The 23,117-nt window shown below is 39.9% G+C and overlaps 1 protein-coding gene across 3 annotated transcripts in view; it reads left to right on the plus strand.

Annotated features, from left to right (window-relative positions):
* Window positions 1–7,771: 7,771 nt before the first annotated feature.
* MCM9 (minichromosome maintenance 9 homologous recombination repair factor) overlaps window positions 7,772–23,117 on the plus strand; it is a 124,609-nt gene continuing 109,263 nt past the window's right edge. Inside the window, exons 1-4 of one of the 3 annotated variants that reach the window (XM_017895943.1) lie at window positions 7,772–7,876; window positions 10,700–11,018; window positions 18,010–18,326; window positions 20,219–20,300. In XM_017895943.1, the coding sequence (XP_017751432.1) occupies window positions 10,715–11,018; window positions 18,010–18,326; window positions 20,219–20,300 (703 nt within the window). In that variant the 5' untranslated portion in view covers window positions 7,772–7,876; window positions 10,700–10,714. Of the gene's footprint in view, window positions 7,877–8,393; window positions 8,500–10,699; window positions 11,019–18,009; window positions 18,327–20,218; window positions 20,301–23,117 lie in introns of those variants that run through there. The other 2 variants (XM_017895945.1, XM_017895944.1) reach the window with 2 other exon arrangements.

Here is a 23,117-nt window from a genome sequence, read left to right on the forward strand (position 1 = left end):
CAAAACAAAACAAAAACAAACAAAAAACTAGGCAAGTGTGGTAGTGCACGCCTGTAGTCCCAGCTACTTGGGAGGCTGAGGTACGGGGATTGCTTGAGCCCAGGAGGCAGAGGTTACAGTGAGCTGAGACCACACCACTGCACTCCATCCTGGGTGACAGAGTGACACTGTCTCAAAACACAAAACAAAACAAAACAAACAAATAATATGAAAGATTAAGTGGTAGAACATGTTAAGTAGAGATATGATAGAAAATATTTTTTAAAAGATCCAAATCTAACTTCTAAAGATGAAAACTACAATGGTTGAGATGTAAAATACATTGAACAAGAGTCACAGCAGATTAGAGATTGTAGAAGAAAAGATTCATAAATCTGTAGGCATAGAAACACACTGAGAAAAAAAGAGTCCAAAAAAATTAGTAGAGTATTAGTAAATTTATAGGACAATATCAAGTGGCCTAATGTATATGTAATTGGAGTCCACAGAGGAGTGGGCTAGAGGAAGCAGAAAAAATATTTGAAGAAATAAAAGCCAAAATCTTTTCCAAATTTGATGAAAATTATACAATGAAAGATCCCAAACCTCAGCAAATCCCAAGTACAAGAAACATGAAAAATACATCAAGGCAAATCATAAACTGTTCAAACCAGTCACAAAGAAAAAATCTTCAGCAGCACGAGCAGGAGCTGTCAAGAGAAAAACACAGCCAACTGAATCCCTCTATCCCCGCTGTAGACTGGGCCCTGCCAACACTCAGGCCCCACCTGGGACCCAGAGTCTAGCTCAGTGCTCCCAGGTGGTGACAGAGGGGAAGAACATGTATGCAGCAGCAATGGAGAGAGAAAAGGAGGAGAAGAAGGAAGGGGAGTTGGATCAGTACTGGCAGTGGAGGGAGAAAAAAAGAAGGAAAGGAAAGCCTTGTGCTAAGGGGCCTATCAGCAAAGTAAAGCCCCCAAGTTCAAAAAATAAAAATTAAACAAACAAAAGATAAAATCTTCAAAGGAGCCAGAGGGTTGGAAACAACAAATATAAGAAGGACAGCAGATTTCTCATTGGAAACAGTGCAAGCACTTTCTTTAAAAGAAGACAGTAGAGCAACACCTTTAATGCAATAAAGTAAGAAGAAAATTAAAAAAAAAAAAAAAAACCCAAAATCCAAAAACCAAACCACCCTGTCAACTTACAATTTTGTGTCCAGTAAAAGTAGCTTTCAAAAACATGGGTGACATTCTCAGACATACAGAAGCAAAATGAATTCATCACCAAACATCTGCACTACAGGAAAAGTTAACAGAAGACCTTTAGGCAGAAGGAAAAATAGTATCCAAATAATATTATGTGTAATTAAAATCTGACGGGAGAGGAAGACAAAAAATATCTGAAGAAATAATAGAACAGCACTAAAAATGGTAACTACATTGGTAAATATATAAAATTATTTTCTTGTTATTTAAATCTCTTTAAAGGATAATCAACAGTTTAAAGAAACAGTAATGTATCATGGAGCTTATAAGATGTATATAAAAGATGACTATCAACAATAGCATAAATGTTGGGAGGGAGAAATGAAGGTGTATTATTTTAAGGTTCTTATATAAGAAGGAGTATAGTATTACTTAAAGGTAGATAGGATAAATTAAAGATATATAAACAGTAACCACTTGAATAGCAAAGCAAAGAATTATAGCTAATACACCAACAAAGAAAATGCAATCAAAAAAAGTTCTCAATGTAAAAGAAAGCAAAAATAAGGGATAGGAAACAAAGATGAGACAGACAGAAAACAAATAGCAAGATAATTCACTTTAACCATATCAATTATCACATTAAATGCAACTTTTTTTTTTTTTCTGAGACGGAGTCTCGCTCTGTCGCCCAGGCTGGAGCGCAGTGGTGCGCTCTCAGCTCACTGCAAGCTCGGCTTCCCGGGTTCACGCCATTCTCCTGCCTCAGCCTCTTGAGTAGCTGGTACTACAGGTGTGGGCCACCACGCCCAGCTAATTTTTTTGTATTTTTAGTAGAGATGGGGTTTCACCGTGTTAGCCAGGATGGTGTCCATCTCCTGACTTCGTGATCCTCTCGCCTCAGCCTCCCAAAATGCTGGGATTACAGGCGTGAGCCACTGAGTCCAGCCAAATGTAACATTTTAACCATCTCGATTAAAGGCAGAGATAGTCAGGTGGAATTAAAAAGCAAGACCCGACTACATGCTGTCTATAAAAGACACCTAAAGAAATGGAAAGGTTAAAAATAAAAGGGATGGGGCATCTGGTTTTAGCTCATAGATGTAAAGAGACAGAAAGAGTGTCACTCCCTTTCTATAAGACAAAAACTGGACAAACTGCAAATTAAAGATTTTTCTTGAATCCCTCAGGAAGTGGAGGTCACAGGGCAGACAACTAATCTAAAACGTGGAGAAAGACAGGAGCCTGCAGAAAGAAACAGGACACAAGCTTTGACTTTACCTGAGACAGACAGCTCCAAATGCATATAAGGCAGTAGGAAGATTAAACTGGAAATTTTTAGTGAACTGCTAAACACCAAGTGTGGGCTAACGTGGGAGCATGATGTCTACAGGGGACTCAGACATAAAAAGGTTCTCATCCTCATGCAGGCCATTCCTCCAGAAACCTCATCAGGTTCTCATATAGATAACTGGGGAGAATCCAGAGAAAGCTACCCCCTTTAGTGGTACCAGCTAGGGGAGAAGAAAAGCAGCTACTTCTGAAATCTGTCCAGATCCAATCCCCCTATCTCCACTACAGATCCACAGATAAAATCTGCAGAGGAAGGCACTAATGAAATTCCATTGCAGCTTGGGGACAGGAATGGAGATCACTACTACTATGGGCTGAACTGTGTTGTGCCCATAGCAACTCCAGTCCCCAATTTCAGAAGTTGGAGTCCTAACCCCCAATTTGACTGTATTTGAAGACATGGCCTGTAAGGAGGTAAGTAAGGTTAAATGAGGGCATAAAGATAGGATTAGTGTCCTTGTAAGAAGAGACACCCGAAAGCTCCATGACATGTAAGGACACAGTGAGAAGGTGGCAAGCCAGGAAAGGGCTCTCACCAGAATCAATTGGCACTTTGATCTTGGACTTTCCAGCCTCCAGAACTGTGAGAAAATAAATTTCTTTTCTTTTGGCCACAATGTCTACGGTATTTTGTTATGGCAGCTGTTGCAGATAATCACCAAAAGAAAATACCAACATCAAGAATGAAAGAGAGGACATCACTACCCATCCCTTGACACTAAAAGGATAATAAAGAAATATTACAAACAACTTTGTGTTCATAAATTTGATAACCTAGAAGAAACACCAGTTCCTTGAAAGACAAACTACCAAACTCAATAAATAATAGATAACCTGGTTGGCCAGGGGCAGTGGCTCAAGCCTGTAATCCCAGCACTTTGGGAGGCCGAGACGGGCGGATCACGAGGTCAGGAGATCGAGACCATCCTGGCTAACACGGTGAAACCCCGTTTCTACTAAAAAATACAAAAATCTAGCTGGGCGAGGTGGCGAGCGCCTGTAGTCCCAGCTACTCCGGAGGCTGAGGCAGGAGAATGGCGGGAACCCGGGAGGCGGAGCTTGCAGTGAGCTGAGATCTGGCCACTGCACTCCAGCCTGGGCAACAGAGCCAGACTCCGTCTCAAAAAAAAAAAAAAAAAGATAACCTGAAGAGCCCTGCATCTATTGAATAATTTGAATATGTAGTTAAAATCTTCCCACAAAGAAAAGTCGAGGTTGAGATGGCTTTGCCGGTGAGTTCTAATGAATATTTAAAAAAGAAATACCATTTTGGCTGGGCATGGTGGCTCACGCCTGTAATCCCAACACTTTAGAAGGCCAAGGCAGGCAGACTGCTTGAGCCCAGGAGTTTGAGAACAGCCTGGACAACACAGTGAAACACTGTCTCTACAAAAAAAAATACAAAAAATTTGTAGCCAGGTGTGGTGTGCATGCCTGTAATCCCACCTGTTTGGGAGGTTGAGGTGGGAGGATCACTTGAACCCAGGAAGCTGAGGCTGCAGTGAGCCGTGTTTGTGCTGCTGCGCTTCAGTGTGGGTGACAAAGTGAGACCATCTCGAAAAAAAAAAAGAAAAAAAAAAGAAATACCGATTTCACATAAATTCTTCCAGAAAATAAAACAGAAGGGAATAGCTTTCAACTCATTCTACGAGGCCAACATTACCCTGATACCAAAACAAGGTAAAGATGTTACAACAACAAAAAATTAGACCAATATGCCAAACATACATGCAAAATTGATGTGTGTTCTCACTCATAAGTGGGAGCTGAACAATGAGAACACATGGACACAGAGAGGGGAACATCACACACTGGGGCCTGTCAGGGGGTAGCAGGGGCGGTTGGGGAGGGAAGGCATTAGAAGAAATACCTAATGTAGATGACGGGTTGATGGGTGCAGCAAACCACCATGGCACGTGTATACCTATGTAACAAACCTGCACCTCCTGGGTTCAAGCAATTTTCCTCCCTCAGCCTCCCAAGTAGCTGGGACTACAGGCGCATGCCACCACACCCAGCTAATTTTATTTTTGTATTTTTAGTAGAGATGGGGTTTCACAATATTGGCCAGGATAGTCTCAATCTCTTGACCTCATGATCCGCCCGCCTCGGCCTCCCAAAGTGCTGGGATTACAGGCATGAGTCACTGCGCCCAGCCATAAAATTCATCCTTTTTATAAGGACACAAGTCATATTGGATTACTGCCCGTCCTAATTCCTAATTTTATCTCTATTATCTCTATAAAGACCTTATTTCCAAACAAGTGACACTCAAAGAGACTGGGGATTATAACTTCAATATATCTTTTTTGGAGGGATACAATTCAATCTATATATAAAATATGAAACTAAAAGAAAAAAAAGCAAAGCAATCATTTCCACAGATGTAGAAAAGCCTTAATGAAATCCAACATTCATTCTTGATAGAATTTCTTAAATCTTCCTCCATCTTAATAAAGGGCATCTACAAAAAAACCCTGGGCTAATATCCATAATTGAGAGTAAAAGACTGATAACTTTCCCTCTAAGATCAGAAGCAAAGAAAGAATGTCTGGTCTCATCACTTTTATCCAATGGTATACTCAAGCTTCTAGTCAGTGCAAAAAGACAAGAAAAAGAAATAAAAGGCCTCCAGAAGAGGAAGGAAGTAAAACTGTCTTTATTCATAGATAACAAATCCTGAATATATAGAAAATCTAGCAAAATCCACAAAAAAAGCTGCTAGAACTCATAAGTGGTTTTTACAAAATGGCAAGTACAAGATTGATATTAAAAAATCAATTATACCAGCCTGGGCAACATAGTGAGACCCTATCTCTACAAAAATACCAAAATATTAGCCAGGTGTGGTGGCGCACACCTATAATTCCAATGTATTAGTCTGTTTTTGCACTGCTATAAAAAACTAACTTAGATTGGGCAATTTATGACAAAAAGAGGTTTAATTGACTCACAGTTCTGCAGACTTAATAGAAAGCATGACTAGGAGGCCTCAGGAAACATATTCATGGCAGAAGACAAAGGGGAAGCAAGCACATCTTACCATGGCAGAGCAGGAGAGAGAGAATGAGTGAGGGAGAAGTGCCAGACACTTTCAAAAAACCCAATCTCATGAGAACTCACTATCACAAGAACAGCAAGGGGGAAGTTCGCCCCATGATTCAATCACCTCCCACCAGATTCCTGGGGATTACAATTTAAGGTGAGATTTGGGTGGGGACACACAGTCAAACCATATCACCCAGCTACTCAGGGGGCTGAGGCAGGAGGATTGCTTGAACCTGGGAGACAGAGGTTACAGTGGGCCATGATCACACCACTGCATGCAAGCCTGAGCAACAGAGCAAGAACCTGTAACAACAACAACAACAACAACAACAACAACAGCAGCAGCAGCAACAAAACAAAACCCCAATCATATTTTACATACTATCTGACATAGTTGGAGTATTTCTCCCTTCCAAATCTCATCTTAAAATCGGATCCCAAATGTGGGGCCTAGTTGGGGGTGTCTGGGTCACAGGGGCAGATCCTTTAGGAAAACTTAGTGCTGCCACTGCGTAATGAGTGAGTTCTCACTCTGTTAGTTGCCTCCAGAGCTGATTGTTAAAAAGAGCCTGACCACTACCTCCCCTTTCTCTTGTTTCTCCTCTGGCCATGTGATCTGCACAGGCAGCCTCCCCTTCACTGAGTGGAAGCAGCCTGAAGCCCTCACCAGAAGCAGCCTGCAGGAGTGTAAGCCAAACAAACCTCTTTTATTTGTAAATTATTCAGTCTCAGGTATTCCTTTTTAGCAACTCAGACTAAGACACTATCAAAGAAAACTGAAAATTTAAAATGTCATTTACATAATATCAAATAGTATATGTTCCTCTCATCCTTAGATTTATGGATAAATCTGACATAGGGTGATATGGTTTGGCTGTGTCCCTGCCCAAATCTCATTTTGAACTGTAGTTACCATAATCCCCAAGTGTCGTGGGAGGGAGCCGGTGGGAGGTAACTGAATCATGGGGGTGGCTATTCCCATGCTGTTCTCTGATAGTGAGTGAGATCTCACAAGATCTGATGGTTTTATAAGGGGCTTTTCCCCCTTTGCTCTGCACTTCTTCCTGCAGCCCTGTGAAGGACGTTTGCTTCTGCTTCTGCCATGATTTTGTTTCCTGAAGCCTCCCCAGCCATGCTGAAATGTAAGTCAATTAAACCTCTTTCCTTTATAAATTACCCAGTCTCAGGTATGTCTTTATTAGCAGTGTGAGAATGGACTATATAGGGCTAGACCTGACAAAAGATCAAAACATTTGCTGAGTGAAGTAACACCTAAATAAATGAAGAAGCTTACTTTGTTTAAGGGTCATAACTAAATATTGTTAACATGTAAATTATTCTCATATGGATCTATAGACGAAATGTGACTCCAAAACAATCGCAACTTTTTAAAGTGACAAGCCGATTTTAGTATTCACATGAAAACCCAAGGGATTAGATGAACCAAAACATTTTTGAAAAAGAACAAGAAATTGGAGGCCAAACACGATCTGATTTTAAGACTCTTATGAATCTACAGGAATCAAGACAATGTGGTATTTTTGTAGAGAGAAATATAATAAATTGTCGGTACAGAATACAAAGTCTAAGAATAGACCCACAACTGATGCTTTAGGGACAACTGATTTTTAACATCGGTGCAAAAGCTATTGAGGGAGAAAAAGAAAGCTTTCTGAACAAATGACACTATTCATAGGCAAAAAAATGACCTAAGATCCATACTTTGCACCACAAACAGAAATGAGCTCTAATTAGATCACAGACCTCAATATAAAACCTAAAATTCTAAAACTTGTGTCAGAAAATACAGAAGAGATCCTCTGTGTCCTCGGGTTAGGCAAATTCCTCGGACAGACAAAAAACAAACCCTAAGATCCAATCTGAGCCGCCGCACAGCCCTGCTCTCCCCACTCAGCCTGAAGTCACTGCTCGGGTCCCGCCCCTCTCCCCACCCGGGACCCTCCTGGCCCCGCCCCAATCCGCCCGCTCCGCCCCGCCCCGCCGCCTCGTCTCCACCCGGAAGAGCCGCCGGGGCAAGGAAGTTGAAGCGGTGCGCGGCCCGGCGTCGGTCGGGAGCGCAGGCCAGGCAGAACCGCAGGCGCTAGGCCGCCCGACAGAGCCCGCGCGTCCCCGTAGCCGGTGGCGCCTCGAGCGGCCGCGGCCACGCGCACGCGCGCACCCCGCCCCCCAGCCTTCTAGCGCCAGAGACGAACTCGCCACCTGGCTGGAGCTCTCTGGGCCCCTCGGCCTCGGGAGCAGCGCGTCCCCGGCGACTTCTGGCACAACCAGTAAGTGATAGTCGCCTCTTCCTTTCGCGGTTATGTTTTTCTCCAGTTCGTCCAAGTCTCGTTCACGTCTCATTACTTCAAAAACTATTCAACTCCGGGACCGGACAGGCACGGGAGCTGCCCGAGAGAAGAGCCCGGGAAGTGTCAGAGACTGCCAAGGTGTCGTGGGGGCAGGCGTTGCGCGCAGAGACCCTCTGAATTAGAAAGTTTGGAAAGCATGCCTCCAAAACCGAGCGACTCCACGTTTGCCAGGCGCCCCTGGGGCAGCCGAGTGGCGGGGAGAAGGCGCGAAATGGCGCGCTCCCGCAGTGAGAGGGGCGGAGGGAGTGGGGCGGGGCCGAGGGCGCGCGTCCGGCCAGCCCGCGCGCAGGGGGCGGGGCTCCCGGCAGGTGCAGGCGGGCGGGGGCGGGCTGCGGCGATTCCTCGGAAGACAGGCTGGGGGATGTCAGTGCAGTTAGGCACTCTTCTTCCGACGCTTCGCTGTGATCAAGAGGACAAAGTAAAGCAAATGATTGTATTTTGACCCAAATATTCAATAAGAAAAGGAAAGAGAACGTGAAGGTTGTGAAATGACCCTTCTCAAAACAAAAAGTGCCTCCAGTGTGTATCTGGGTGGGTAGTAGGTACGTTGAGTTAGCAAACTGCTTGTAACACAGTTGATTAGTCAGTTTTGCGTAGATGTTGAAAGGGAATGAAGAACGATGGTCCACACAACCATAGAAATGCTGGCCTAACTAGGCAAAATTTAATCTAACGTTAACATTTTAATTTGAACGTTGAATTCTGCTGCTGCCCTTTTCCTGCCTTGTGTGGAGCTGTTTTTCAAATTGCTAAATTTGTGACTCTAAACTTAATATGCTTTAATAGAATCATAGTGATTCTCTTGTAGCCACTCTTGGGAGTCCCGATTTTTTTTTTTTTTTTTTTTTTTTTTTTGCAAAGTCCACATTGTGGAAATATTCCTTCCCAAGTGCTTTTTCTGCTTTACACTTGGCTGAATTTATATTGCTTAACCAAAAACAAATTACCGTGGAGGCCCTAATTTATTTTCACTCATTGTCTTGGATATACATTTACTCATTCTTACTCTCACCCTGGCCTTCTATAGTTGTCAGGATTCTTGACCTGTTGTATATACTTCTTACACCTTTCACACCTTGCGGAATAGCAGGTTCTCAGAGAAAGCAAAATATAGCAGACAGCATGTATAACAGATACTTTGGATGATAAACTGCCAACTTTATAGCAATCTCCTTTAATATTTGTATTTGTAGAGCCCAGTACAATAAATGTTGGACAAATGAAATAAGTCAAATTTAAGTACACTTCTTCTCCAGTGCTCAATCTCTTTCCAAACCAAATAAGTGTTTCTTATTTGGACAGATTGTAACTGTCCAGTTACCTGGGATCGTCACCTTATTTAAATTTAACCTCCCTCTCCTTTGTGCTCCTATTCATACTGCATTTTTGACCAGTGATAAGAGCACTGTTTCATTTTATTTGTCCCTTGGATCTCTGAGGACATAGAGAACCTTTTACTGTACTTTTCATTTGCCAGCATAGTGCCTTGTACATGGTAGATATTAGGAAATGGACATTGAATTGGGTTTATACATGTGTAATTTGTTATCTGTCTGTATACATGAAAATAGAATGGAGGTAGGTGCTTTTTATCTGTAGGTACATACTTTTTAATAGAGTGCCAGGGGATTGAGTTAAAGTAATGGTATATGCTGTATTTTTTTTCAATAATACTTTTTTATTATTTGAAGACTCAGTGTTTTTTTTTCTTCCTATGTTTGTCTGTTTTCTTTACATTGTTGACAGCTGTTTCTGCAGAACCCAGTAGATTTCCTAGGGTAAGAAAGAAAGAAGGAAACAAATTCACTTCCAAATATGAATTTCTAAAGACAGTCTGTTAATTATTCATGTCAGAACTGGCTGTCAATTAGATTAATGGTATGTGTTTCTGTTACATAGCAGAATACACATGAGTGTGTGTGTATAACTAAAGAGAGAGAGTGAGAGAGCACAAAAAAATGATACTGTATTCATATAAACAGATCCTAGAACCAGGACTCTTTCAAAGAACTCCACTGTTACTGACTTAAGCCAAAAGATATGTTTCAGATTTTATACTTGAGAGCAAATGTGTGAGTATGGAATGTGGCCTCTTGCATATATTATGTAAAATAAATACAATTATATGTCATTTAATGGTTGGGATGCATTCTGAGAAATTTGTCATCAGGTGATTTTTCCTTGTGTGAACATCATAGAGTGTATTTACACAAATCTAGATGGTACAGCCTACTACACACCTAGGCTATATGGCATAGCCTATTGCTCTTAGGCTACAAACCTGTACGTCATATTATTGTACTGAATACTGTATGCAGTTGTAACACAATGGTATTTATGTATCTAAACAGAGAAAAGGTACAATAAGGATACAGTATTATAATCTTATGAGACCACTTTTATAAGTGCAGTCGGGAAATGTTACTAGGTGCATGCCTGTATATTAATGCAGGGTTAATATGAAGGAAATTTTGGGAAAAGATATAGGAAATGCTTTGAACTATTTTTGGTTTTGATAATCAGTACCTACATAGTTATTTGGCTTACATTTGACTTCACTCATTTTTAAAGTACATGTACTGTGACTGTAACAGATAATTCAGATTTCATTAAGATTTGAATTCAGATATTGTGATAATAGTATTACCCAAAGCCAGTGTGATTTATAACCAATCGTTTTTGTTAAATTGTGTGTACATCTTGAATATCAAATATATAATATGATCCTTTTTTTTTCTTTAGTTACCTAGATTCAAGATGAATAGCGATCAAGTTACACTGGTTGGTCAAGTGTTTGAGTCATATGTTTCGGAATACCATAAGAATGATATTCTTCTAATCTTGAAGGAAAGGGATGAAGATGCTCATTACCCAGTTGTGGTTAATGCCATGACTCTGTTTGAGACCAACATGGAAATCGGGGAATATTTCAACATGTTCCCCAATGAAGTGCTTACAGTTTTTGACAGTGCACTGCGAAGGTCAGCCTTGACAATTCTCCAGTCCCTTTCTCAGTCTGAGGGTGTTTCCATGAAAGAGAATCTTCATGCGAGGATATCAGGTAAATCACTTAAGGATTTTACTGTCTTGCTATCTTCTAGAAAGACTTTGAGAAAATATACTAGATTGAGAACACTAAGAAATAATTGATATTTATAGTTAAAATATGTGTCTGTTACATAGTTGATGGTCACTTCTTTTAGAGCAGAATAATAATTGTGTTCTGTGGGCAGGAAGTATGAGTCATGCCCACTGAGGGGAGGGAGAATGTGTGTGTGGAGACAGCATTATACTTGTGTGTCTATATATTTCCACATCTGTGTATAAAATGGTAATTCAAAACAGCTTTATGAGCTTTTATGGTTACTAACAATAAAATAACTGGTAATACAAAGAATTAGAAAAGTGATAGATCTTGTCCAGGGATCTTCAAAACTGTTTTAGGAAATTAGTTATTTTTATATATCAGTATTAGCATTGTGCTGTCTACCTAGCAGTTACTCAATACATTTTTGTTGAATGCATGACAGATTAAGGATTTTAATTGTTAAGAAACTGCAGCGGAGCAATCAGCAGCTTGTGGTGGCAAAGCTGTGTCCTTGAATTCCTGCCTCTAGGAGTTCTTGCCTCTCACTTTCTGTTTTAAAAGTGATTTTTTAGCAGGATGGATAGAGTTGAATTAAGAATTTTAGAAAAAAGTGACACTATAGTGTAACAATTTTTATTTAGTTCATTGCATGGGAATAATTTCTTGGAAGGCATGGTGTGGTGAAAGAGAAGAATTGGATTTAAAGACTACATGCCTAACCTGGGAAACTTAGTAAGTTATTTTATCTCACCGAGCCTCAGTTTCTCAAATGCAAACCACTTCTAGAGTCTCTATCAACCCCCCAATTAAAACAAAATTTAAATATGCCATTATTATATAACTTAATAAAGGCTGGTACAGCCTCATTCTATTTACGTGAAAGAAAGATTTGGTAAAATTAAAAACAGGTCCAGAATATTGAGGGCAGTCTGTTATTAAGTTGGAGAACATACACACCCTTTTGTTTAAAAATAGATATTTACCTTATAGTACATTTGAGAAGAGTGGTGATTTATAATCAATAAGGATGCTTCCCCAGTTCCAAAAAGGTTTGGAGTCACTATAGTAGAACTTCTTGGAGGCAAGTTAAGATTCCCAAAAAGACCAAATACTTAATTCAAATGAAAAATATTATCTGCAGTTACACTTGCTAGGATAAATTATGAAGATTATTAATCATTATGCAACAGGGTACTAGATAATCTCTTGATGGGATCAAGTAAAAGGGTTCCCCCCGGCCCTGACCTTTTTTTAAAATTAGAGATGGAGTCTCACTCTGTTGCCTAGGCTGGTATTAAACTCCCAAGCTCAAGTGATCCTCCTGCTTAGGCCTCCCAAAGTATTGGGATTATAGATATGAGCCATCATGCCTGGCCAATGTTTCCTTTTAATAAGTTTGCAAAAGGATTATTAAGGGGGACTTAAGTTAATGTTGTCAAAATGGTATTTAGGAAATAGTTTTAGGCTGCCATTATTTTCAGATACCTTTCCATGCTCAGTTTAAGTAATACAATCCTGTCCGCCTAAGTGACCCTATCAGTTTCAGGTGAATTTAGCTTATTTTTTCAATTCTCTGAAAAAGTAAGTTACAAATTATATGACTACTAAATAAAACATCAGTAGGCATTTGCTAGGATCTTGGGAAACCAAAAAGAATATAGTTTTTCCTTCCTTTAAAAAAACTCAGGGCTGTATGGCCGACAGCTATATAGTCAAACATTTACCAGATGGTATATGCATGCCTACAGATGTATGCGTATGTATATATTAAGCATTATTATATGGGAGCTTAATGGAAACTTTCATGTGTGAAGCATGCCTCACTCAAGATACATTTTTTGGGGTTTTTTTTTTGAGACAGGTTCTCGCTCTGTTGTCCAAGGTGGAGTCCAGTGGCACAATCTGGGCTCACTGAAACCTCTGCCTCCTGGGTTCAGGCGATCCTCCTGCCTCAGCCTCCCAAGTAGCTGGGATTACAGGCACGTGCCACCATGCCCAGCTAATTTTTGTATTTTTGATAGAGACAGAGTTTTGCCATGTTGCTCAGGCTGGTCTTGAACTCCTGGCCTCAGGTGATCCACCCACCTCAGCCCCGCAAAGTGCTGGGATTGCAGGCATGAGCCATGGTGCCCAACCAGAATTAATGTTTAAAGAGTGCTTGCTATATGCCAAGTAATATTCTAAGAAACTTTACATGTATGAATTCTTTTTTTTTTTTTTTTTTTTTTTTTTGAGACAGGTTCTCACTCTGTTGCCCAGGCTGGAATGCAGTTGGACAACAATCATAGCTCACTGCAGTCTCTAATTGCTGGGCTCAAGTGATCCACCTCAACCTCCTGGGTAGCTGGGATTACAGGCATATTTAAATTAAATACCATGCTCAGCTATTTAAAATTTTTTTTTTCTTTTTTTGGTAGAGGTGGGGTCTCTGTGTTGCTCAGGCTGGTCTTGAACTCCTAGCCTCAAGTGATCCTTCTGCTTCAGCTTCCCAGAGTACTGGGATTATAGTTGTAAGCTGTGAATTCTTCTAGTCTTCTTATTACCCTATGTGATAGGTTCTGTTGTTATTTTATAGACGAGAAATCTGAGAGGTTACAACTTGGCCAAGGTCACACAGCTAGTAAGTGACAGAGTTGTGACTCAAACCTCAGCATTCTAGCTCGAGTCTGTATTCTTTGTGTTTTTGAGACAGAGTCTCACTCTGTTGCCCAAGCTGGAGTGCACAGGTGCAATCTTGGCTCACTGCAACCTCTGCCTCCCAGGTTCAAGCGATTCTCCTGCCTCGGCCTCCCGAGTAGCTGGGATTACAGGCATGTGCCACCACACCCACAAAAATACTAATTTTTGTGTTTTTAGTAGAGACAGGGTTTCAGCATGTTGGCCAGGCTGGTTTCGAACTCCGGACCTCAGGTGATCCACCCACCTTGGCCTTCCCAAGTGCTGGGATTACAAGCATGAGCCAGTGTGCTTGGCCTGAGTCTGTATTCTTAACCACTGCATTGTTTCTTAGTGTGGGCATTTTTGAGGAGCAGAGTGAAGAGGATAGCACTGAGACAAAGGGAGCACTATGTGTGAAAAAGTGCACAGAAGTCTTGATAAAACAGGAAGCCAGTCACAAAAGGCCCTGTAGTCCAGGCCAGATTTGGTTCCTTATTCTTAGATCTGTGGCAAGCCATGGAAGTGTAAAAGCAAAGAAGATTTGGCCTTCATTGTGTATTGCTCGGGTTACTCTAGAAGCAGTGGGGCATATGGTGTTTTATTCTTCCATTCTAAGATGCTATTTACAGTAAGAAACACTATCAAATTAAAGATAGCTTTCTAGGAATAAAACTACAATAAAATTACACATAACTTTGTTTTAAACCAGAATTTGTTTTAAGTCAAAATAAAAGTGTCTGTCTATACAGTTTATATTATATAAGACTTCATTGATACATCACTTCTTCACATTGAAAATCCAAAGACTTGACTTTTCTTTCTTTTTATTTTTTTTGAGACAGAGTTTTGCTCTTGTTGCCCAATCTGGAGTGCAGGGGCATGATCTCGGCTCACTGCAACCTCTGCCTCCCCGGTTCAAGTGATTCTCTTGCCTCAGCCTCCCGAGTAGCTGGGATTACAGGCATGCACCACCACACCTGGCTAATTTTTTGTATTTTTAGTAGAGATGGGGTTTCTTCATGTTGGTCAGGCTGGTCTCAAACTCCCGACCTCAGGTGATCCACCCACCTCAGAGTCCCAAAGTGCTGGGATTACAGGTATAAGCCACCACATTCGGCCAAAAATCCAAATACTTTTCTAAATTATGCTAGGCAGTCTGTAGTCTTATTAGGCATTCTTCAGTTATGTATAACATTAGACTAACACCACATTTTCTGTAATGTGGTTCTCCTGATCTTAATTTTCCTTGTTTTAATATATTGACTTTATCATTTAAACTGAACAATCAATTTGCATCTGAAGCAGAACTGAGATGAGGGGACTAGAAATGGGAGGCAAAAATGATATTTCTTTATGGCCAAGGAAGAGAAAATGAGTATTTCAGAAACTCAAAGAATTTTTGTTTAAGTAAGTTTTCTTAACCTATTTTTTTTCTATTCTCCTTTTTACCTTCCTTATCTTCTTAGAAGTAATTGTTGGTACATTCTGTTTGTATTTCGAGAATCAAATTGGGTTAATTATCATATATCCCACTTGAGTATCCTTCTGTATATGTACAATAGAGAGGACTTAGTGACTGGTTTACAAACGTAAAATAAAGTTATTTTAAAATTATTTTAACCATGTGACCCAGCAATTCTACTCCTTAAGTGTATGCCCAAAATAATCGAAAACAGTTTAAACAAGAATTTGCATACAAATGTTTGTAGTAGCATTATTCATAATAGCCAAAAAGTGGAAACAACCTAAATGTCCATGAACTAATAAATGAATAAGCAAAATATGATATATCTAAACAGTGGAATATTATGTAGTCATAAAAAGGAACGAAGTACTGTATATGTTACAACAGGAATGAATCTTGAAAACATTATTCTAAGTAAATGAAGCCAGATTCAAAAGACCACATATTACATCATTTTGTTCAGATATCCCTGACTTGCAGTTGTCTGACTTTATGAATATGTGAAAATGATTCAGTAGAAACCATACTGTGAGCACCCATAAATTATTCTGTTTGTCACTTTTAGTATAGTATTCAAAAATAACATGAAAAATTCAACCCTTAATTATAAAATAGTGCTTGTGTTAGATGATTTTGCCCAACTGAAGGCTAATGCTAATATTCTGAGTACATTGAAGGTTGGCTAGGTAGGCTAAGCTATGATGTTCAGTGGGTTAGGTGTGCTAAATGCACTTTCAACTTACAACATTTTCAATTTACATTGGGTTTATTGAGATGTTACCCCATGGTAAGTCACGGAGCATCTGTGTGTGAAATTTCCAGAATAGGTAAATTCACGAAGACCAAAAGTAGATCAGTGTTTGCCAGCAGCTAGGGTTACAAATGGGGAATGACTGCTACTGGGTACAGGGTTGCTTTTTGAAATTACAAAAATGTTCTAGAATTAGTGGTGATGGTTGTATAATATTGTGACTATACTAATTACCACTGAATTATATACTTCATAGGGTAAATTTTGTGGTATGTGAATTATATCCTTCTTTTAAGTATTCATATTTTTTTTTAAAGTATTCATGTCGGGGGCAAAATAAATGTAACTGATAATCTATAAGCAGTGTTAAGATGTATTATAACATACATTGCAGTAAAGGCCAGGTAAACAAGAGAGAGAGATCTCTGGGCTGTTTGTTTTTTTAACATTCCAGGATATGAACCAAAAGTATGACTCCCTTAATGGCAAAATGTGATGCAATCTGAATTAATGTAAATAATGAATATGTTCATTAGAAAATGGGCAAGTCAGTCTTGGAGGCATAGAAAAAGGAGTCATGGGGCAAGTGTTGGCAATGGCCACCTTGTTTGTCTATACAGTCTACTATGTATTGAGAAGAGAGTTTCAGCCAACCAACAGAAAAAATTCAAATCTGTCTGTAGACTTGTAACAGTAGGTTATCATAGCCTGGCACCTTAAACATTCAGTTACTCTAACTAATTTGCTTTTTCCCCTCATACTTCCTAAACTACCTTCTGACTGGCTTTCAGAATAGATGTATCAACCAGGAGAAAATATGCTGACCATAGAAACTTAAAGTGTAATGATTCCTATTATGGCATTTCTCATGGGCTAGACAGTCTGATAGATGGGTCTTCAGTAGGCGTACTTACCTGGTTTTGAACCACTAAATACTGAGGACAAGGCGGGAGACATGAACCAGTATAACAGATGCTATTCCAATAAACTTGTTAGGAATTAGCCTTTAATCATCATAGCCAACATCTTTCCACCCCAATGGTGCGTTGTAGCCAAACATGATAAAGAGGGAATTTCCACATAAGATTTTCCTCCTCCCCTCCCCTCCGCTCTTTCCCTCTCTTTTTCTCCTTCTCCTTCCTTCCTCCCTCCCTCTCTTTCTTTCTTTTTTTTTTTGGGCAGGGTCTCGCTGTGTCCCCCAAACTGGAGTTCAGTGGAGTGACCATGGTTACTGTAGCCTTGACCCCCTGGGCTCAAGAGATCCTCCCACCTCAGCCTTACCAAGTTGCTGGGACTATAGGCAATGCACCACCATGCCTAGCTGATTTTTTAATTTTTTGTAGGGATGGGGTCCCACTATGTTGCCCAGGCTAGTCTTGAACTCCTGGGCCCCAGTGCTTCTCCTACCTCGGCTTCCCAAGTGTCAGCCACTTTGCCCAGACTGAATAAGAATTTTCTTTGGCATTTTGCACCTTTTCTGTTGCCTGTTTTTTAGTGTTGAAAAACATGAGGCTTTTGTAGGATAAGGTGATGCTGTGGTTAAACCGCTACGTAAGTCAGGGCTCGAAAACACTGTCATATGTATGTATTAATAAATTCTGAATCTGACTAAAAAAGTAACTTTCTAGCACTGTGGAACTCTTTGGTCGTCATGCTACCATCTCTTTATCAGTCAGCTTCGTGGTTTACTAAAAGAGTCATCAGTTGATTTTATGTGTGGCAAGCAGCAGTATATTTTTTGTTAAATGCCATTAAAATTATATACTTTAGATCCTACTGAGATAGCCCTCTTGTGAGAATAAGTCCTTTTTAAAATCCTGGTTATTATAGCATCACAGCTACATGCTTTAAAACCTAGTCTGCTCATTGTGCAGTATCTGGATTAAAAAATACTCTACTGATAACTGTTATTTGAAATAATTCTTTATATTTTCTTAATAGAGTTGATGATCTAATTTTTTCTTAGTAACACACAATCATTTTTTTCCCTGAAATTAAAATTTATCTTTCAGGAAACAGGAGAAGAATATATCCCTTGGAGTCAAATCTCAAGATTGAAGTTGATGCTGTTTTTTTGTTTTCTCCATTAGGTTTGCCTGTCTGTCCTGAGCTGGTGAGGGAACACATACCTAAAACCAAGGATGTGGGACACTTTTTATCTGTCACTGGGACAGTGATTCGAACAAGTCTGGTGAAGGTTCTGGAGTTTGAGCGGGATTACATGTGTACCAAATGCAAGCATGTGTTTGTGGTCAAGGCTGACTTTGAGCAGTATTACACCTTTTGCCGGCCATCCTCGTGTCCCAGCTTGGAGAGCTGTGATTCCTCTAAATTCACTTGCCTCTCAGGCTTGTCTTCATCTCCAACCAGGTGTAGAGATTACCAGGAAATCAAAATTCAGGAACAGGTAAATGATCACATAAATGAGATAAATAACAAATTTGAAGAAGTGTTTTTCAGCTATGGGCACATTGATAGGATTAGAGAACACAGAATGGATACAAATGGACTTGTGTTACCGCTTTGTCAAAGATCAAGCTTGAAACTGTTCCACATATATCTGAATATAGTCTTTAGAAACCATGCAATCATCATCCTTTTTAGGTAGAGCATTGACAAGAAAGTTGTGAAATGACTTAATTATGTTAAAATTAAAGAAGTGAATATTTAAGAAGTCCACCCTAGCTGTTTTTAACTGAAGAATAAAAGAAAATTAATGTTCTTAACTAAGGGATAGAAGATTAATTAATGCTTAAATTGTTAAACGTTGGAGTGGCCAGGCATGGTGGCTTGTGCTTATGATCGCAGCTACTTAGGAAGCTGAGGCAGGAAGATTGCTTGAGCCAAGGAATTCTGTGCAGCTGTGTTCCAGCCTGGTTGACAGAACAAGACTCTGTCTCTGAAAAAAAAAAAAAAATCACATTGGAGTGAATAGGATTTCGAGTTTGGATCGACCCTCTGTTATTTGCTGTGCTAAATGAAGTATTTGTAAACACTCTTTAACAAGTGAGAGTGAGCCTGATTTTCATTTGCTTGCAGCTTAAACACAAAGGTTTATTCTTACCTAAAATAATTAAGAGATAGGCAGTTCAAGGTTAGTTCATTGTTGAGAACTCAGACTCCTGTCTTTCTATTCAACCATTCTTCTCTCTTTCTTTTTCTTTTTTCTTTTCTTTCCTTTCTTTCTCCCCTTCCTTCCCTCCCTCCCTCCCTCCCTCCTTCCTTGCCTTCCTTCCTTCCTTCTTCCTTCGCGGCGCGTTCCTTCTTCCTTCCTTCCTTCCTTCCTTCTTCCTTCCTTCCTTTTTCTTTTCTTTTCTTTTCTTTTCTTTTCTTTTCTTTTCTTTTCTGAGTTTTGTTGTTGTTGCCCAGGCTGGAGTGCAATGGTGTGATCTTGAGTCACTGCAACCTCTACCTCCTGGGTTCAAGCATTTCTCCTGTCTCAGCCTCCTGAATAGCTGGGATTACAGGTGTGTGCCACCTTGCCTGGCTAATTCTGTATTTTTAATAGAGACAGGGTTTTGTGATGTTAGTCAGGCTGGTCTCACAACCCCTAACCTCAGGTGATCCACCCACCTCGGCCTCCCGAAGTGCTGGGATTACAGATGTGAGCCACCACACCCGGCCTCAACCATTCTTAATACATGGCTTCTCTTCTGATGATTGGCTGTGGGCCAGGATGGTGGCTACAACTCCATCACATGTGTGTTGTAGTCAGAGAACAAAAGGCAAAGTTGCCTACCACCTAACCAATTCTCCACTTAAGCAGTCTCCTTGCAAGTCTCTTGCATTGTCTGCTTATGATATCTCATTAGTCAGAGTTCCATCATATGACCATATCTATGTTCAATGTTCAAGGGAACCTGGGAAATACAGTCTTTGTATTAGGCACATGTCCACATGGAATAAAACTAGGGTTCTGTTATTAAGGAGTAATCATAGGAACTGGGTGATTTGTCCCAGGTCTTTTGATTAGTGATCAGGAAAGAAATACCCTTCTTTTCTAGATAAAGTTAACTTTGTTATTAAATTTCGTAGTTGTAGCATACGTTTCCTTTGACCATCTGCAAGGTAGATTATGTAGATTATATTTGGAGATATTTTCCATATTTGTATTTTATTTAGTGAATTCTTAAATTGATAGTAGACATAGTTTTCAAGAAAAATTACTTAAATCCCCATTATAATTAAATTGAATGATATACCAGAGAAATAGAAATAGTAATTTCAAGTACTGCTAGACTTCTGGATACTTAACATGTATTTAAGCATACTCAGAATCTGTTTTCTTTTCTTTGCTAGGTTCAAAGGCTATCTGTTGGAAGTATTCCACGATCTATGAAGGTTATTCTGGAAGATGACTTAGTGGATAGTTGCAAATCTGGTAAGAATGAATTTATTTTTAGCTTGTGTAGTGGGTCCTAAAGTATTGATTAGGAAAAGCCACTTTTTATCTTCCCAAGATCACAGGCAAGGGAAATGTAGGGCTTTAATTGCTCATCTTGAGAACAGAAACTGGCATGCAGGTAGGAAGTGATAGCAGGAAGAGAGCTGGGCTAGACCTGTACAACAGCAGCTAGTCCAGGTGCTTGTTTTATGAATGAAGAACTGACTCACCTAAGGTCACTTAGAGAGTTATGTAGCATAACTGGAACATGAATCCAGAACCACTGATGTCTAATTTAAGGCTCTTTTCAGTGCACTATAGCTTAACAGCAGGAACTTTAAAAAAATGTAGTGGATTCAGTGGGCATTTTTATAAAATGAATTAGAGAATGCGACTCTGTGAGATGCTGCTGCATGTCTTATTGGTACCTAGAAGAAAGGACATCATTCCTGTGTGCTCTGTGCTGGTGACGCCATGATAGGAGTCACCGATTTTGGTCTGCTGTCTTCTGAGGGTCCTCAATGTTTTCATTGGCTGATCACCTGAATTGGGAGGGAACTTAAAACCCATACTCAATGAAGAACTATATGTTTAGCATGGAGAAGCCTGAGGAAGGACATGACAGCCAACTTTCAATAGTTAGAAGACTGTCACGTAGAAATAGAATGTAATTACGGAAGATGCTACTGGGTTTCTGTGGGATAAGCCACAAGGAGGTAGATTTCGACTCAATACCTAATAATTAGAGGTGTCTAACATGGGCCTTGGATGGTGATGAGTTCTTTTTCTCATAGACAGTCAAACACAGCATATACTGTACATTGTTAGGGATTTAGGCCTTACAGTGGCAGTTGATCTGGATAATCTATAATGTTCCAGGCAATTTAAAGACTTTCTGAGCCTTAGAACTGTTCTGGAAATCTGAGAGCTCCGAAAGCCTGATTGTTCCACTGTCATTCTGAGTTTATGTTTTACTCTTTAGGCTAACTAGACTAGTCCTAGGCTCTCCTTTGTCCCTCTCAACTCATCGTATTCCCTTTCCTCACTGGGGAGACTAAGAAGAAATCAAAAGTATTTTTTGTGGAAGGGTGATGTTTTAGTCATTTTGGGCTGTTAGTCCATTCTTGTGTTGCTATAAAGAAATACCTGAGACTGGGCGATTTATAAAGAAAAGAGGTTTAATTGGCTCACAGTTCCACAGGCTGTACAGGAAGCACGGTGCAGACATAGGCTCAGCTTCTTCTGAGGCCTCAGGAAGTTTACAATCATGGCAGAAGGGAGAGGGGGAGTAGGCATGTCACATGGGGAAAGCAGGAGAGACAGTGGGGAGGGAAGAGGTTTCACACACATTTAAATGAATAGAGCTCATTCGAACTCAGAGTGAGGGCTCCTTTATCACCAAAAGGATGGCCCAAGCCATTCATGAGGGATCCACCTGCATGATCCAGACACCTCCTACCAGGCCTCACCTCCAATACTGGGGATTATATCTCAACATGAGATTTGAGTGGGGACAAATATCCGAACTGTATCAGGCTGCTCTAACAGATCACCGTAGACTGGGTAGCTTCAACAACAAACATTTATTTCTCACAGTTTTGGAGGCTGGAGGTTGGAGATCAGGGTGCCAGTGTTCGGATTCTGGTGAGGGACCTCTTCTAGGGTGCAGATAGCTGATGTATATGAACGTACAGTTGTCTAAATAGTATACTAATGAGATAACAGCTTTGATTATGGATTGCCTGCTAAGCAACCCCATAATATGTCAAAATACCTTGCTCACATAGGACTAGATTTTAACCTAAATCTGTAATATCTAAGCAAAGCAGTTCTTATATAAGCTCAGCCTGAACATGTAGATATCCTTCAACTGAGAATAAGATCTTTTCATGCAGTTCATCTACACTGAATTATTTCTGTACTAGAAATAAGTCTTAAGTTGTTTTTCTTTCAAATGTCATTAATAATGAAGGATGGAGAGAAGCAATCTATCAATAGCTATTTTTTCATATATCCTTAGCTCTAAACCTCTGTGGGAATCAAAAAACATAAATGGTATATAATCCTTGCCCTTCAGGAATTTACGATCTAGTTAGGAACCCACTTCGGCATGTGCAGAGTAATGAAGTTGGAGGTTGTGTGCTGGTAAATGTCAGTGCAGCAGGAGATCCGACAGATGGGTCTGACTGGGAATGGCTACAGTAGCAAAGATGCCACAGATTATGTAGGGGCACAGAGAGACTGGATTGTAGAAAACTAAGAATTTTAGCTTCCTGAAAACAACATTGCTTATAACATTACTTTTGAAAAATACAGAAGTTTAAGGTGAATATCTATTGCCTTGGACTATCATGTATACCTCACAATTGTTCTGGTGATTATATGAATCTTCCATTCATTAAGTATTTGAGTAAAGAAAACACATATATATTGAAGGGCTTTTAAGGGTATTAATTACTTTACAAATGTAAGGTAGATTTAGTATAAGAAAAGCTAATATTTATTGAGCAATTGCTGTGTTCTAGATATTGCATTAAGTAATTTATGTACATTATCCAATCTAATTCTCACTGTAGTACTATGATGTAAATATAATCATTCACATTTTGTGGGTCAAGAAACAGGCTTAGGAAGGGTAGGTAATTTGCCCAAGGTCACGTAGCCTGTGAGCAGTGGAGCTGGGATTTAAATCCAAATCTGATGAGGTCAGTACTCTTGGCCATGCTTCAGTGCTCTATATTTTCCACATAATCACTGCTTATTGACATTAGATTATTACTTATGGGTCATATATCTAAACGTTAAGTTCCTCAT

The sequence above is a fragment of the Rhinopithecus bieti genome, unplaced genomic scaffold, assembly GCF_001698545.2.
Source record: "Rhinopithecus bieti isolate Rb0 unplaced genomic scaffold, ASM169854v2 scaffold_27321, whole genome shotgun sequence".
NCBI lineage: Eukaryota > Metazoa > Chordata > Mammalia > Primates > Cercopithecidae > Rhinopithecus > Rhinopithecus bieti.